Source organism: Dromiciops gliroides, chromosome 2, assembly GCF_019393635.1.
Source record: "Dromiciops gliroides isolate mDroGli1 chromosome 2, mDroGli1.pri, whole genome shotgun sequence".
In the NCBI taxonomy this organism is placed as follows: Eukaryota; Metazoa; Chordata; class Mammalia; order Microbiotheria; family Microbiotheriidae; genus Dromiciops; species Dromiciops gliroides.
The window spans coordinates 233,407,605-233,426,601 of NC_057862.1; the positions used below are offsets into that span (position 1 = coordinate 233,407,605).

Here is an 18,997-nt window from a genome sequence, read left to right on the forward strand (position 1 = left end):
GCTTTGGCAAGTCATTTGGCTTCCTTGAACCTCAGTTTCCTCATCTGTGAAATGAAGGGGATTGTTCTAGATGGCCACTAAAGGTCTCTTTCAGCTCTAAATTTATGATCCTATGATCTTCTGATTCTATCCATCCAAGACTCCTCAATATTCTTCTCCTACTTAGATTCCCAGTCAGCTTTGTGACCTTGGCTATCCACCAGCTCATATCGGTATACCGCTGCAGCCAGGACTCACTCTAGGGTCATTTTTTTCCTTCTCCACACCCTGCCACTGACTTACCAACCAGAAGCAGATGTTTAGGATTAACACAGTGGGCACTCCACCAAAGGGCTGGCCCCTCAGGATAGTATTCCTGGTGTGGAAGCATGAATCCAATGATTGGTTGTTTATGCTTTCTACCACTTCCAGTATATCCATGGGCAAAGCGATGTGGCTCGCTGACTCTGGGGCCTTTTGGTCCATTTTGCCAAGGCTGGGTTTCTCCTCACTCTGTGAAAGAGAAGACCAGGGAGGAAAGAAAGTTGGATTAGTTGAAAGCCACAGCCAGGACATTTTCCACAATGCCAAGCTATACACCCTGTCCCTTAAATGGGCAGGATACCCCAAAGGGCACCCACAGGCTAAAACACTTGGGTGCCCTCATAGACAGTTCAATCCTCAACCCTAACCCTCCCAAAGCTCAGGACCCAACAGAAGAAAGAAAAGGGAAATGGTTTCTTATATACCAATCATGCAAATCAGCACCAGCCCAAGATCCTAAAAGAAAACAGTAACATGTAAGCAAGCATTCTGATCACGTATCAAAGATCTGCTTTTATATGTTGAGTGCCAAAGATTTCCAGCTTAGCAGATGAGTCTTAAGGAGCTATAGGACTAAGGCTTAAGGAGCTATAGGACTTTCCCCATAGTCACCTAGCTAATAAGTATCAGAAGTAAGTGTTAGAAGGAGAGATTTGAACCCAGGTCTTCCTTACTCTTAGTATAATGGTCTATCCATAGGTTCTCTCTCCAAGTATTTGGATAAGAATTAAACATTGATTGTATGCTAGTTAGTACAATCTTTTAGAATGATAAAGATGCCCTATTCCAAGTGAGATGGGTTACAAAAATACTACAGTGGGCTGAGAGATATTTAAGCCTTTTTGCAAGCATGTTCTGTTTCTGTCAAGTTTGGCTCTGGATCCTATCTACTCCACCTTCATTCTTATCTTGGATAGGATTGTCCTGGAAAGGAAAAAAAAATATCTTTGTACATTTCATACACAAAGCAGCTCTAGTTCCTAGCGAGAAGAGCCCTAAGCTTTCTCCTTTTCTCTCTTCCTTTACCTGAAATAGTATCCTTTCCTCCTCTCAAAAAGCTTGCATTCACACTGTCTCCTTCCTTTGCTTATATAAACCTGGCCTCAAATAAGCATCTACTAAACTTATTCACACTAAAGTCTAAGAATCTGAAAACAAAAGTATGCTTCTCTGAGGAATCAAAAGTTTTAAGTTAAGGGAAGGGAGATGTAATATGATAACATAAGTGTCAGCCAGTGAGCAAGGAAGATATTCTAGAATGCAATTGGAACAGTTTAGTTCTTAATCTGGGCTCTCTGAATTTGCTTTTGAAAACATTTCAATACAATTTCAATATATTTCAATATAATTTGCTTCCTTTTAATCCTATGCATTTTATTTTGTAAATTTAAAACCATTTGTCTAAGAAGGGGTTCATAAGCCTCACCAGACTGCCAAAGACATCCATGATACACACACACAAAAGATTAAGAACTCCCAGTCTAGATGTTTTTGAAGTTATATGACTTTACAGAGAGATAAAAGTCTGGCCTACTCTTAGTCTAGGAGATCGAGGTCAGCCCCATGAAGGAGTATAGGAAACATCCTATCCACTGGTTGGTGTCTTTTTGAAGGAAACAAGACCCCTGAAGAACAAACAACAGGGAACTTCTAGGGAACCTGTTTTTTTTTTTTTTTAATAAGAATTCTTCTTACCTGAGAAAGTCTCCCACTAAGGACTGAAGTCAGGTCCAGAGGCTGAGGTCAGCCATACTTTAAGGTGAGGGCAGATGGAGAAGCTACAAAAGATAAGATTTTCACATTCAAGTGTAGTAAAAAGAGACCTCCCTGGGCCACAGATGGAGAAAGGGTCCCTTGGGTTGGGGGTTAGAAATGGATGAAGGAAAGTTTAGCTCCCTCCCTCCACCAGCCCAGCCCTTTAGTTCCTGTCAGACCCATTCTTTCCCTCTCTTCCTTTTCCTGTAGCTACAGGAATATTGGTACCTGCGTGATGCTGACTAAGTTTGTAGCTCTGCTCAGGGTGACCCAATGACCACCATTGCTAACTTTCTTTCTTTGCTGATCTTAGAGCAGGTGTTAAGTGGGTAGCAGTTCTCTGTTCCTCTACTACCCATTCTGGAGTGGGGATGGTTGGAGAGGGATTAAGACCAGAAGGGTGATGTTTTTGCTTCTTACAATTAAAGGTGGCCATTTGGGAAGAGAAATGAGAGTAGTTATGTAGCTTATGTCTGGGGGGAATTGGTCTTGCCCATTTATTAGGGGGAATAATGCTGAAGATATGTTGGCACCAACACATTTCTTGAATGCCATGAAGTTTTTGTTTTTAGCTTCTAAAAACTTGCAGCCCTGTCTTTTGTATAATTTGAAGAAATATAAAATTAAATTTAAAAATTGCTCACCATCTCAGGAAGGGAAGAGGGGAGGGAGAGAGGGAAGAGACTGTGGAACTCAAAATTTTGAAAAGCAAAGGCTGAAAATGATTTTACATGTAATTTGAAATACATACATATACATTCACATACACACATATATGTATATAAAAATGTATATATATATATATATACATATACATATATATGAAGCTTCAGCATCTACCATCAGTGGTGAGTGATAGAAGCCAGGGTCAATGACTCAGCCCTGTGCAGCAGGGAAATAACCAGACCTCCAAATCTCAGAACAAGGAAAAGTGTCCAATTTCTGTGGACCCATAGGATGTCTCTGTCAGCTCTGCTTGTCCAATGGACAATGAAATGATAGCGAAGTAACAAGGATAAGCACATTTATGAAGTGTTTAGAAGTTATATAGAGTACTTTCCCCACAGCAATCTGGACCCCCACCTACCTTTCCAGCCTTTTATATATAATTCCCTTTCATACACTCTGAGTGATCCAGCCCAACAGACCTTTGTGCAGTTCCATGTTTGCCCTGGCTGTCCTTCTTTCCTGGAATGCTATCCTTTCCCTACCTCTACCTTTTAGAATCACTAGATTTCTTGAAGACCTAGCTTCATTATTACCTTTCGTATGAGAGTTTTCTAATCCCCATAGTGATTAATAATGCCTTTTCCTTCTGCATCCCTTTTAAATTATATTGTAAATGCTTTTATATTTACATGCTGTTTTTCCTGATAGAAGATAAACTTTATGAGTTTGAGGACTATTTAACCTTTGTTTTTGCATCCAAGATACCTGGCACATAGTAGGTATATAATATGTTTTGAGTAAATGAATCCTGAAGCAGATGGTACAAGTATTATACAGATAAAAAAAATAGAAGTACTAAGTAACCTTACCAGTGAAAGATATAGAAGGTAAGAGCATAAAACTATTGTTGGTTCTGTTGGTAATCTTCAAAAACAATAATAATTATATCTATAGGTTTGCAAAGAGCTTTAAATATGTTATCTCTTTTTATCCTTTAAACAATCCTGGGAGGTAGGTGCTATTATTATCCCTCTTTTACAGATGATAAAACTGAGGCAGACTGAAACTAAGTGACTTGCCTATGGTCACATAGCTAGTAAATAACAGGCCGGTTTTTAACTCAGGTCTTCCTGTCTCCAAGTCCAGAGCTATGGAGAATGGGAGGTATGCTTAAAAAGCAAGCAATAGAAATGGACAAATCTTGTCTTAATTTTTTAATAGGAGGGAAAGGCACATTCCACAAACTATACACCGTTGAGCTTAATGTTGATGCTCAGGAAAGTTCCAGAACTAATTAATAAACAGATTGCTTGTGAGCACTTAGAGAAACAGTGATCACCAGCAGCCAGGATGTGATCACAAAGAAGTCGTCTCATCTAATGAAATAATTCCCTTTTCTAGACAGTATTCAGTAAAGTGATAGGTCTGGGGAACACTCTAGACTCCTTCTAAGTAGGGATTGTTTCATTATTTGTACCTGTAACACAGTTCAATTCAGTTGTTTCCAACTCTTCTTGACCCTATTTGGAGTTTTTTTGGCAAAGATACTAGAATGGTTTGCCTTTTCCTTCTCCAGCTCATTTTATAGATGCAGAAACTATGGTAAATAGGGTTACGTGACTTGCCCAGGGTCACACAGCTAGTAAGTATCTGAGGCCAGATTTGAACTCATGAAGATGAATACCAAGCCCAGTGGTATCCACCGTGCCACCTAGCTGTCCCAGGACTTATATCTGAATTCTAGCAAGGCATGAGACAAAGTCTGTCATGAGAATATGATATTTTTTCGGACAAAATGGAAAAGTTACAATTAGATAATCATGGAATTAGATGGATTCATAGCTGGTCAAATGACTGTACTCAAATTTAAGATGATTAGTGGACTGATATCAACCTGGAGGTCTGTAAGTACCATCTTATCCTATTCAACACCTTAATCAATGACTTGGCATGGCCATAAGTAGCACACTTTTCTAATCTGTGAATGACATGAATCTAGGATTTTGTTGTTTCAGTTGTATCCAACTCTTCATGACCCCATTTGGGGTTTTCTTGGCAGAGATACTAGAGTGGTTTGCCTTGTCCTTCTCCAGCTCATTTTACACATGTAGAAACTATGGCAAACAGGGTTAAGTGACTTGCCCAGGGTCATATAGCTAGTAAGTATCTGAAGCCAGATTTAAATTCAGGAAAATGAGTCTTCCTGACTCCAGACCCAGCACTCTAGCAGCCCTGAATCTAGGATGGACAGATATTAAGTTGAATGACAGAAGTAGGAGCCAAGATCTTGACAAACTAGAAGAATGGAACAAATTTTAAAAAGATAAAACTATACATAAAGGCTTGAACTTAAATTAACATTATGGAAAAAAAAATCATCTGCATAAGTATGGGATAGAAGAGACAGGATGGCTTAACAGCAATTCACATGAAAAAACAAAACCTCAGCAATTTTAGTTGGCTGTAAGCTTAATATAAGTCAACAGTGTGATGTGCCTACCAAAAAAAGCTAACGTGATATTAGGTTGCATTAATAGAAGTTCAGCATCTAGAACAAGGGAAGTGACAGTCTCGTCTCAATCTAAGCTTCTTTCCAGCAATGAAATCTTGTGGATCTGTGAATTTCAGGCATAGTCATAGGTGGGAAATATTTAGGCAGGGGAGTCTATCCAGGCCTCTTCAAATCATGAGAAGGAGACAAAGACATAGTAAGGGAGTTAGAAAAGGGGTCTAAATTGGGAGATAAGGGGAAGAAGTAGGAGACCTCTTCCTTTCTCTCTTTTCTATTCTCATTCTGCTCTCCCTCTCTCCAGCTCTCAAAGCACTTAATGTTTCCATAATTCATCATGGGCAGCTGTGTGGTACAGTAGATAGCGTACAGGGCCCAGAATCTTCCTGAGTTCAAATCTGGCCGCAAACACTTACTGGCTATGTTACCCTGGGCAAGTCATTTAACCTTGTTTGTCTCGGTTTACCAGCTTGGCAGGAAAGGTCTGTCTCACTGGTATAGGTACAGATGTATGTCCAAAAACACCAGTAGGCAGTCTCAGAGCAGGGAGCCTGCAGCAAGGCTCTGAAGCCCCAGGGCAATTCCCCAGCAAAGTCCCACCCTCCTGTAAGCCAGCAACCCCAGAGGCAAGCCAATAGTCTATGTAGCACAGCAAGATGCCCAACCATGGCCCCACTCCCAGCACAGGTCATTGGTGAGGCCTCCACCCCATTGCTGACCAGTAGTAGTGAGGCCCCATCCCTTGGGCCTGCCAGCAGTGAGACTACACCCTTGGGGCACTCCAGTACCAAGATTCCTCTCCTAGGACCAAGCAGCAGTGAGGCCCTGTTTCCATAACGACCCAGCAGCAAGACCCTGATCACAAGAAACCTGAGGCAGTCCAGGAGAAGAGCCCAACTCTCACACAGAAATGCCAAATCACAAAATTGGCAGAAAGAATGAGCAAACAACAAAAAAAGAACTTGAAAGTCACTATGGCGACAGGGAGGATCAAGGCACAAATTTAGATGAGGACAAACAGTGTCAAAATGACTATATATGAAGCCTTAAAGAAAAATATAATTTGGTCTCAGGCCCCAAAAAACTGGAAGAGTTTTTAAATGATTTTTAAAAAGCAAATTAGAGGGGGCAGCTAGGTGGTGCAGTGGATAGAGCATTGACCCTGGATTTGGGAGGACCTGAGTTCAAATCCGGATTCAAACACTTAACACTTATTAGCTATGTGACCCTGGGCAAGTCACTTAACCCCAACTGCCTCACCAAGAAAAAAAAGTGTATTTGAAAAAAGCAAATTAGAGGGGTAGCTAGGTGGTGCAATGCATAAAGCACCGGCCCTGGATTCAGGAGGACCTGAGTTCAAATTTGGCTTCAGACACTTGACACTTAATGGCTGTGCCCCCCCCAACCACTTAATCCTCCTTGCCTTATACCAAAAAAAAGCAAATTAGAGAAGTAGAAGAAAAATTGGGAAAAGAAATGAGAGCAATACAAGAAAATCATGAAAAAAGAGTCAATAGTATGACAAAAGATATTAAAAAATTCACTGAAGAAAATAACTCCTTAAAAATAAAATTGGCCAAGTGGGAAAGGAGGTACAAAAACTCGCTGAAGAAAATAATTCCTTAAAAATTAGAATTGGGCAAGTGGACGCTAATGACTCCAAAAGATATAAAAATACAACAACAACAACAACTAAAAAGAATAAAAAGATAGAAGAAAACATGAAACGTCTCATTGGAAAAACAACTAATCTGGAAAACAGCTCTAGGAGAGATAATTTAATAATTATTGGACAACCTGAAATCTGTGATTAAAAAAAAAAAAGGCTGGACAACATCTTTTTTTTTTTGGTGGGGGGGGACAACATCTTTCAAGAAATTATCAAGGAAAACTGCCTTGATATCCTAGAACCAGAGGGGGGAAAAATTGAAAGAATTCACTGATCACTACCTGAAAGAGATACCTAAAGGAAAATTCCCAGGAAGATTATAGCCAAATTCTAGAGCTCCCAGGTCAAGGAGAAAATACTACAAACAGCCAAAAAGAAACCATTCAAATATCATCGAACTATAGTCAGGGTTACACAATATTTGGCAGTTTCCACATTAAAGAACTGGAGGGCTTGGAATATGATATTCTGGAAGTTATAATTACAACCAAGAATCATATGCTGAGCAAAACTGAATATAATGCTTGGAGAGGGAAATGGGCATCTAACAAAATAGAGGACTTTCAAGCATTCCTAATTAAAAGACCAGAGCTGAATAAAGTATTTGATCTTCAAATACAAGGCTCAAAAGAAACATAAAAAAAGGAAAAAAGAAACAAGAGAAAACTTAATAAAAGATTTAATAAAATTAGACTGTTTATATTTCTGTATGGCAAGATAGTATTTGTGTCATTACTATAAAAGCAATTAGAAGAAGTATATGTAGACAGAGGGTGTGAATACAAGGTGATTTTGATGGGATGATACCCCCTAAAAAACAAAATAGGGGGGTGAAAAAAAAAGATTGCACTGGGAAAAGTAGGGGAGAGATTTCTCAAATAAAAGATGTGCAAAAAGTTATTATAATGGAAGACTGGATGGTGGGGGTTGTTGGACAAAGCATGAACCTTACTCTCATGAGAATTGGGTCAAAGAAGGAATAACATACACACTCAGAGTATCATCTATTTTATCATATAAGGAAATAAAAAGAGACAGAGATAATAGAAGGGAGAGCAGATTGTGGAAGGCAGTGGTCAGAAGTAAAACACTTGTGAGGAGGGACAGAGTAAAGGTAAGGGGAGGGGATAAAAAAGGGGAAATAACATGGAGGGAAATATACAATTAGTTATTATAACTATAAATGTGAATAGGATGAACTCACCCATAAAAGGGAAACAGAAAGTAGAATGGATTAAAAACCAGAATCCTACAATATATTGTTTACAAGAACACATTTGAAGCACAGAGATACATACAGAATAAAGGTAAGGGGCTGGAAAAGAATCTATTATGCTTCAACAGAAGCAAAAAAGCAGGGGTAGGGACAGCTAGGTGGCACAGTGGATAAAGCACTGGCCTTGGAGTCAGGATGACCTGACTTCAAATCCAGCCTCAGACACTTGACTCATTGCCTTGCCAAAAAAAAAAAAAAAAAAAGCAGGAGTAGCAATCATGATTTCAGACAAAGCAAAAGCAAAAATAGATTTAATTAAAAAGATTAAGGAAGGAAACTATATCTTGCTGAAAGGTACAATAGACAATGAAATAATATCAATACTAAACATATGTGCACCAAATTGTATAGCTCCTAAATTTTTGAAGTTGAATTGAATGAGTTACAGGAGGAAATAGACAATAAAATTATACTAATGGGGTACCTCAACCTTCTTCTCTCAGAACCAGATAAATCTTACCAAGAAAATAAACAAGAAAGAAGTTGAAGAGGTGACTAGAATTCTGGAAAAGTTTCTCTGGAGAAAATTGAATGGAAATAGAAAGGAATATACCCTTTTCTCAGTAGTACATGGCACCTATACAAAGATTGACTCTGTATTAGGACATAAAAACCTCACAATCAAAGGCAAAAAAGCAAAAATAATAAGTACATCTTTTTCAGATCATAATGCAATAAAATTACATTAAATAATGTGCACTGGAAATATGGATTAAAAATTAATTGGGGGAAGCTAGGTGGCGCAGTAGATACAGCACTGGCCTTGGATTCAGGAGGACCTGAGTTCAAATCCAGCCTCAGACACTTGACACTTACTGTGTGACCCTGGACAAATCACTTAACCCCAATCGCCTCACCAAAATAAAATTTAAAAATTAATTGGAAAATAAATAACCTAATCCTAAAGAATAAATGGATCAAAGAACAAATCATAAAACAACTGATAATTTAATTAAAGAAAATGACAATGAGACAACACACCAAAATTTATGGAATGCAGCAAATCCAGTACTTAAAGGAAAACTTTTATTTCCAATTGCTTACATCAATAGAGAAAGAGCAGATCAATGAATGGGGCACTCAACTAAAAAAATAGAAAAGAAATGAATTTAAATGCTTAATTTTAAAGCACCAACTTGGAAATCCTTAAACTCAAAGAAGAAATTAATAAAATTGAAAGTAAGAAAATCATCAAACTAATCAATAAAATTAAAAGCTGGTTTTATGAAAAAATACAATAAAATAGATAAATCATTAATTTGATTTATAAAAAGAAAAGAAGAAAACCAAATAACCAGCATCAAAAATGGAAGGGGTGAATTAGCCACCAATGAAGAGGAAATTAAAACAATTATTAGGAGCTATTTTACCCAATTATATGCTAATGGATTTGGAAATCTAAGTGAAATGGATAAATATGTTCAGAAATATAAATTACTTAACAGAAGAAGAAATAGAATACTTAACTCAATCTTGGAAAAAAGAAATTGAACAAGCCATTAATGAACTTTCTAAGAAAAAAATCTAAAGGCCAGATGGATTCACAAGTGAATTCTTCCAAACATTTAAAGAACAACTAATCCCAAGACTACATAAACTATTTGGAAAAACAGGTGAAGGAGTCCTACCAAATTCCCTTTATGACACAAATATGGCACCAACACCTAAACCAGGAAGAGCCAAAACAGAGAAAGATAATTACAGACCAATTTCCTTAATGAATACTGATGCAAAAATTTTAAATAAAATACTAGTGATACAAAAGAAGCTACAAAAATATATCATGAGGATAATACACTAAGATCATGTGAGGTGTATACTAGGAATATAGGGTTAGTTCAATACTATGAAAATGATCACCATAATTTACTATAAAAATAATAAAATCAACAGAAATCATATGATTATCTCAATAGATGCAGATAAAGCCTTTGACAAAATACATCACTCATCCTATTGAAAACATTAAAGAGTGTAGGAATAAATGGAACTTATCTTAAAATGATAAATAATATTTACCTAAAATCATCAGCAAGTATTATCTATAATGAAGATAAGCTAGAAGCCTTCCCAATACAATCAAGGGTGAAGCAAGGATGCCTATTATCACCTCTATCATTCAATATTATACTGAAAATATAATAATGAGAGACGAAAAATTGAAGGAATTAGAATAGGCAACAGGGAAACAAAACTATTACTATTTGCAGTTCTCCTAGAGAATCAACTAAAAAACAAGTGGAAATAATTAACAACCCTTAGCAAAGTTGCAATAAACCCACACAAATCATTAACATTTCTATATATTAGCAACAGCAGATAGAGATAGAAAGAGAAATTCCATTTAAAATGACTGTTGACAATATAAAATACTTGGGAGACTACCTGCCAAGACAAACCCAGGAACTATATAAACACAATTACAAAATGCTTTTCACAGAAAGTTAGATCTAAACAATTGGAAAATTGTTAATTACTAACAGGTAGGCTGAGCCAATATAATAAAAAAAATGACAATTCTACCTACCAAACTATTAAAAAGTTATCTTATAGAGCTGGAAAAAAAATACTAACAAAATTCATCTGGAGGAACAAAAGCTTAAGGATACCAAGGGAATCAGTGAAAAAAAAAATGTAAAGGAAGGTGGTCTAGCTATACCAGATCCCAAATTGTATTATTAAGAAACAATTATCAAAACAATCTGGGGCAGCTAGGTGGCACAGTGGATAAAGCACCAGCCCTGGATTCAGGAGGACCTAAGTTCAAATCCAGCCTCAGATACTTGACACTTACTAGCTGTGTGACCTTGGGCAAGTCACTTAACCCTCATTGCCCCCCCCCCAAAAAAAAACCAAAAAACCCAAACATAAAAAATAAACAATTTGACACTGGCTAAGAAACAGAGTGATGGAGCAGTAGAATAGATTATGTATACAATACATGATGAGCATGCCAATTTAGTATATGGTAAACCCAAAGATTAACTTTTTGGAACAAAAACTCATTATTTGACAAAAACTTCTGGAAAACTGAAAAACACTATGACAGAAATTAGGTATAGATCAACATCTTACATCATATACCAAGATAAAGTCAAAATGGGTACATGATTTTGCCATAAGCAAATTAGGAGAGCATGGAATAATTTACCTGTCAGATCTACATAAAAGGGAAGAATTCAGAACCAAACAAGAGATAGAGAGCATTATAAAATGCAAGATAGGTAATTTTGATTATATAAAATTAAAAAGGTTTTGCACAAACAAAACTAATGTGACCAAAATTAGAAGGAAAGCAGAAAATTGGGGGGAAATTTTTTTGTATCTCCCACCTATTAGATTGGTAAATATGACAAAAAAGAATAATGACAAATGTTGGAGAAGAGGTGAGAAAATTGGGACACTAAAGCATTGCTGGTGGAGTTGTGAACGGATCCAAGCATTTTGGAGAGCAATTTGTAACTCTGCCCAAACTGTGCTATAAAACTGTCCATACCTTTTGGTCTAGCAATAACACTGCTAGGTCTGTATCCCAAAGAAATTTTTTTAAAAGGGAAAAGGACCTATATGAAGAAAAATATTTATAGCAGCTCTTTTTGTGGTGGCTAAAAATTGGAAATGAGATCCTGTCAATTGGGGAATGGCTAAACAAATTGTGGTATATGAATATTATTGTGCTTTAAGAAATGACAAGCAGGATGATTTCAGAAAAACCTGGAAAGACTTACATGAACTGATGCAGAATGAAGTGAGAAGAATCAGAACATTGTACACAACAACAGCAATGTTGTACAATGAAGAACTGTGAAGGGAGAGGGGAGGGAGGAAGGGATAGAATTTGGAAATCAAAACTTTAAGAAAAGAATGTTTTTAAAAAAACCAATACCAAAAAAACCCAAACCCAAAATAGGATCACAAAGAGTTGGATACAACTAAATAACAACAATGACAACAACAATGATGACAGCAAAATAGGAAACAGACCATTTTCCTACATTAGGCCAATACGGACCTAAGAAGAGGACCAGGAGTCCTGATCCCCTGGCCACTGTTGATGACCCTATCTATTAAAATAAGTTGACCAGGGAGCACAACTGGAGCATGAATAAGGCTAGCTTTACAATGTGTGATAAAGAGTCATGAGCCTTAGAAGTGGAAGGGATGTTAGAGAGGGACAGAAGAAAACATTTGTGAGGTTTTTTTTTTTAACATGTCAGGAAGAGTGGGACACAACTGAAATGACTGAATAATAACAAAGCTTCAAAGGCAGTCCATTTAATTGTAGGATAGGCCTAACCATTAGAAAGTTTTTCTTAAATTTTCTCACTCGGGTTCAGAGATCCATTCATTCATTCAACAAACATTAATCAAGTGCCTACTGTGTGCCAGGTGCTAAGGATATAAAGACAAAAATGAAACGGTCCTTATCCTCAAAGAGATTCTATTCTATTGGGGGTCATGTGTGCTTGTTTTCTTTCACAGCCCTTCAGTATTGCAGAATGAAAAGAACGTTGGATTGGATTCTAGAATTTAGTTAGTAGTCCAAGGAGCTAGTTCTAATGCTACCATTTAAGCTGCGTGACCTTGTGCATGTCATTAGAACTCTCTAGATCTCCAGCACCTCATCCATAAAGCAAGATCGTTGGACTTGATGAATTCTCATATCCCTTATATTTCTAACTCAGGTCAACAAACAGACTAAATCTCTTCTTTGTTCAAGGTTTTATAGTAGGTGTGAATGATTCAAAGACACCCCCCCCCCAACACACACACACACAAATCAACAAACAAGTCCTGCCTATAAAGAGCTTGCATTCTATTGGGGAAATGACAATATATAAGTAAATATATGATAATTTGGAGAGGAAGAGAGGACGAAGAGCTGGTGAATCAGCAAAGTCTTGAAGGAAGCCAAGGATTTTAGTGAGTGAATGCATACTTAGATGGGGGACAGATGGGAAATAGGATGCTGCATTCCAAGGAATGCTAGAAGGCCAATTTGGCTGAAAAGTAGTGTGTAAAAAGGGAAATACTAAGAAGTAAGTTTGGAAAGGTAGTCTGGATGAAGCCAGAAGGCTTTAAACACCAGAATTAGTGGTTAAGAGTTTATCCTAGGGGAAATAAGGAACCAGTGGGTGATTTTTAAAAGTAAAGAGTGGGGGTATCTAGGTAGTGCAGTGGATAGAGCACTGGCCCTGGAGTCAAGAGGACCTGAGTTCAAATCTAGCCTCAGACACTTGACACTTACTAGCTGTGTGACCCTGGGCAAGTCATTTGATCCCAATTGCCACACACACACACACACACACACACACACACAAACACAAGCAAAAGAGTGAAATGGTCAGATCTATGCATTAGGAAGATAATTTTTACAGATGTATGAAAGAGGGATTGGAGAAGAAAATGACTAGAAGTAGGGAAAGAAATTAGGAGGCCATCGCAAAAGTCCAAGCATTATACAACAAACTAGGATAGGGGACAGATATGAGAGGTGGCACTAACAAGATGGCAATTGGTTAGATACGATAGTTGAAGGAGAGGGAAGAATCAAGAATGACTCTAGGGGGCAGCTAGGTGGCATAGTGGATAAAACACTGGCACTGGATCCAGGAGGACCTGAGTTCAAATCCGGCCTCAGACACTTGATACTTACTAGCTGTGTGACCCTGGGCAAGTCACTTAACCCTCATTGCCCTGCAAAACAATAACAACAACAACAACAACAAAAAAGAATGACTTTGAGGTTTTGAACCTGGGAGGATAAAGGGAAGTCTGGAGAGGGGGGCATCACTTAACCTCTCAGGCCCCTACATAAGCCTTTAAGTTGAATGAAACGAACTATTCCTCCAGTCCCTATTCCTCTAGTTCTAAATTTATACTAATTTCAAGAACCTCATTAAAAAACCCAGAACTGCGATTTCATAGGTATGTGGGACTTCCAATTAGGAAACTAATTGATCCTTCAGGGAATCAGTTATTCTTCAGTGTGTGTGTGTGTATATACATATACATATATATGTATATACATATACATATATATATACACACATACACACATATACATACATATATATGTATATATATTCTTGGAGGTTTATGTAGGAGCAATGAGAGGATACATGGGACAGCTAGGTGACATAATGGATAGAGTGCCAAACCTGGGGTCAGGAAGACTCATCTTCACAACTTCAAATATGGCCTCAGACACTTCCTAGCTGTGTGACCCTGGGCTAGTCACTTGACCCTGTTTGTCTCAGTTTCCTCATTTGTAAAATGAGATAGAGAAGGGAATGGCAAATCACTCCAGTATCTTTGCCAAGAAAACCCCAAATGGGACCACAAAGAGTCAGATGCAACTGAAAACGATTGAATACTGAGAGGTCAAATGATTTGTCCAGAGTAACATAACTGACAATGTCTGAGAATGGACTTGAACCTAGTTCTTCCTGATGCCAAGACAGGCGCTCTATTTACTATGCCATAATGTCTCTACCAGATCCATCCTGGAGATGGGTAATGAGGACAGTGAGAATATTGGAAACCATGCCAGGTCAAAGTTGATTGAAAGAACTAAGGATGCTTACTCTAGAGGATAGGCTTAGGAAAGAAAGATATCCATTTAAAAATATTTTAAAGAATCTTGAAGACTTATTTCACTTGGTCTCAAGAAGCAGAGGACCACAAGGTGGAAGTTACAGAGAAGTGGATTTTCTTCCTAATAATTAGAATTCATTGTACAAAAATGGGGTGCCATATAGGGTAGTATGCTCCTCATGTCAGCTCTGGAGGTCTTCAAGGGAAAGCTGGTTGACCACTTGTCAAGGATATCACAGCGTGGACTCCTGTTCAGTTAGGATTAGGGTTCTGGGATCTCTTGTTTGTTTTGTTTTTGTTTTCCTTTTTGTGGGGCAATGGGGGTTAAGTGACTTGCCCAGGGTCACACAGCTAGTAAGTGTCAAGTGTCTGAGGCCAGATTTGAACTCAGGTCATCCTGAATCCAGGGCCAGTGCTTTATCCACTATGCCACCCAGCTGCCCCCTGGGATCTCTTTCAAGTTTAAGTTGTACATGGGTTTGTATGATTTGGTATTTTTGCATCACTACCCATATCCTTGGCCTGGCTGGCCCAGAACTGAGGGGAGAGCCCATTCATAGCCTGTCTTGCTCCTTTGGAGGACTCCACAGCCTCTACCACTTCCTCTAAGGGCTCTATATGGAAAAGTAGGTTGGGGCCAGAGTCTTTCTCTTGTATTCCTGCACCGCGTATGTTCCCTTCCCCAAACCCCACATCTTTCCCACAGCCCTCGAGCAGGAGAGAATCCTTCTGGCTCAACTCCAGAGAGACAGTACAATTAATGGCTGTTTGGGAGAGCCCTTCCTCCAGGGAATCCATCTGTCTTTTGCTTCCTTACCCATTTGGGAGTCCCAATTTGTACAGTTTCCCCAGGGCATCTGGGCCTCTCTCATCATCTCTTTTTCTCCTCCCTTCATCCCCACCAGGAGGGCAAGGGCAGGGCAGGGTGGCCTGACATGATAGAGCCATCACACTGCAGAGGTCACTGTACCCTCCCGGCTTGCCCATTCACTGAGGGCTGTGCTGAGCTCAGCACCAGGCTATCAGCCAGAATATCGACCAGCTTTCCCCTGCCAGGGAAGGACTTATTGATGCACTGGCCAGGGTGGGAGGGGGGAGGTAGCAGGGGCAGGCCGGAAAGAGAATGGGAAGAAGGATGTAGCCTTGACTTTCTTGCCCAGGGTACTCAAGGAAGAAAGAGTCTACTCTGGCACTGACTTCTCAAGGTTGTACTTCTGTTTCCTTTTTCTTTTTGCGCCCCCAGTGCCAAGAACAGAGCCTGGTGCAGCAGCAGCAGCTTGATAAATGCTTGCTAGATTGAACTGATCTTCCCCAGAGGGAATAAGGATGCAGGTATTTCAGGACGACATCCATTTTCCTGATAGGGCAGTCCTTAGCAGGATGTAGGTGGGAGGAAAAAAATCCCACTGTGTGCCTCCCCCCAAACATTTGTGTCCAAGTGAAAATGGTACTCTAGAGCAGGATTGGAAGGATAAAGAGGAGACAAAATACAGCATAAAGCCTGAGGAAGGAGGAAAGAAGATCTACTTTCTTGCCCGGCTGAGGATGGTAGAGTACCAACTAATTTGATGTATGTATCAGGGCTTTTTCTTTTAAAAAATTGCATCACAAGGTGTATCTAGAGTTCTTGACCAGAAATCAGGAATATCTGGGTTTAATTGCTGCCTCTACTGCTTGCTAGATGTTTGGACATAGGCAAATCCCTTAACTGATCCTGGCCTCAGTTCCCTCATCTCTGAAATGGGGGTAACTACTGTAGGGACTATTTCAAGGAGTTGTTTTCTGGCAAAAAAAATTAATGGAAAGTGTTCAGATTGTCTTCAAGTGCTATCTTCTCCCTTGTAACTTCATTCCATGATTGACTCTCTTAAATCTCTACTTGCTTACAGGTCAGATGCAGGAAGGTCAAAGAGATATTAGAGCTACAGGAGAAAGGGTCCTGGAATTCATCTAATCCTACCCCTTTGTTTGATGGATGAGCAAATCAAAGTTCAGAGAAATAAGAATGATTTACTCAAGGTCTCAGGGCTGATCATTGATGGAGACAGTACTAATGTCTAGGGCTCTTGACACTTTCCACTAGGCTATTATTATTATTTTTAACTTTGTTGTTATTCAGGTCGGGACTTTATTCAGTAGCCTTTTTTTTGGTGAGGCAATGGGGGTTAAATGACTTGCCCAGGGTCACACAGCTAGTGTCAAGTGTCTGAGGCTGGATTTGAACTCAGGTCCTCCTGAATCCAGGGCTGGTGCTTTATCCACTGTGCCACCTAGCTGCCCCCACTAGGCTATTATTGGAGATGATCAGGGAATTGCCTGGATCAGTCTCTGACCTCCAGGAGCTTCTGGGCTAAGATGGAGAACCCTGACTGAAACTATAAGGAAATTAAGGCAGAGATTAAGTGACCTGCTCAAGGTCCCACAGCTAGTATCTGAGGCTAGATTTGAACTCAGATCTTCCTGAAACCAGGCCCAGTTCTTTCTCCACTGCACCACCTAGGGGCCCCTAAGGCATAGAGTATTGGCTGAAGGAGCTGGGAATGTTAAGCAGTCATAATTGCTCTCAGGACATGTTTAGGGCTGCCTTATAGAAAAGAACACACTCTTGTTCTTGGTTGGCCCATGAATGCAAAAGTAAGAGCAAAGGGGAGATAACTGCAAAGAGGCATAATTAGGTCAAAAAATAAAGAATGTGTCAATTACTTGGAACCAAGAATCTAATGAGTTGCCCTGGGGAGCTAGTGAGCTCCCCATGAATAGTGGAGGTCTTTAGGCAAAAGCTAGATAACTGCTTGTTAGGCATTTTGCAAGTGGGAGCCATGCTTGGGGAAGAAGGGAGTGAAGTGTGTCTAGATGATCTTGGAGGTTCCTTCTAACTATGTTTGAGACTAAATGAGAAGAACTCAGAATCCTTCCACATCCTTTTCTGCCACATCTTCTATGGCACACAGCCCAAAGGACTGTAGAGCTCAACCCTGGCTTTTAGATCAGTCCCCAAACAATGACCCCTTTCTCTCAGCTCATTCTTTTCATTTAAGAGTTTCCCTGTATCCATGGTCCTTTCTAGGTGAGAAAAGCCCAGGCCCCCTGTCAGGCCCATTGACCATGGAATGGACAGTTGCTGCCTTTGGAGGAAGAAAGCTGTTTTCTACCCTCCTGGGCCTTTATGCCTTTCAGGGTGTCAATACTCACTGTTCTCCATCTATTACCTGTCTCAAACCTGTAGCAATCCGGCCGTCTGTATGATCTCTGCCTCCTGGTTGACTTCCGTGTTATTAGCTTAGACTTGAAACTCACAGACAGCAGGTTCTGCTTCTGTTTAACTCACTGTGGAGAGTCCTGAGCACATCCTGGGCAAAGAAATGTTCAATAAATGCTTTGGATGCCAGTGCTTATTTCATCAGGATGGTTGTTTTTCTCTGCTCAAGGACCATTTGGAGGAATCTGAAGTATAGAATGACCATTACCCTGATTTCTACCATTTGTTCTGAATCACTGATCCCAATCTTTGCCTAGTTCCTCACACAGAAAACTGGTCCTCTGAATGGCTTCTTCCATTCTGACAGACTCGCCTCCCCACCCCAAGCTGTCTTTAATTCCTAAAAGAAGAAGAGAGACAATAACTGGATATAGGGAACAAAGGAGAAGGCCAGTCTAATATATAAGTTGCATGTAAATTTCATGCTGTCCTTCCTAACTCTTTCAGATGCATGAATATACCCCTTAAAAAGTCTTGTCAGAGTTGTGGTATATGAATACAATGGAATACTATTGTGCTGTAAGAAACGATGAGCAGGAGGAGTTCAGAGAAACCTGGAGGGTCTTGCATGGGCTGATGATGAGTGAGATGAGCAGAACCAGAAGAACATTGTACACAGTATCATCAACATTGAGTGTTGATCTACTGTGATGGACTATATTCTTCTCACCAATGCAATGGTACAGAAGAGTTCCAGGGAACTCACGATAGAAGAGGATCTCCAAATCCAAGAAAAAAAAAAAGAACAACAACAAAAAAAAAAGAACTGTGGAGTATAGATGCTGAATGAACCATACTATTTGTTTTGTTTTTGGTGCTGTTGTTTTTTCTATTTTGAGGTTTTTCATCATTGCTCTGTTTTTTCTCTTATAACATGACCAATGTAGAAATAGGATTAATGTTATTATGTGTATATATATATATATATAACCTATATCAGATTACCTGCTGTCTAGGGGA

At 39.2% G+C, this 18,997-nt stretch overlaps 1 protein-coding gene across 8 annotated transcripts in view; it reads right to left on the reverse strand.

Annotated features, from left to right (window-relative positions):
* Positions 1–18,997, reverse strand: part of TMEM63C (transmembrane protein 63C) — a 220,666-nt gene that overhangs the window by 76,030 nt on the left and 125,639 nt on the right. For 7 of the 8 annotated variants that reach the window (XR_006354828.1, XM_043984288.1, XM_043984290.1 and 4 more), the window contains 2 exons: positions 1,999–2,081; positions 283–492 (listed from right to left, as the gene is read on the reverse strand). Coding sequence is in view for 7 of the 8 variants with exons in the window: in XM_043984288.1 (XP_043840223.1) it covers positions 283–465 (183 nt within the window). In the remaining variant the exon portion in view is untranslated. Of the gene's footprint in view, positions 1–282; positions 493–1,998; positions 2,082–17,987; positions 18,129–18,997 lie in introns of all 8 variants that reach the window. The other variant, XM_043984287.1, reaches the window with a different exon arrangement.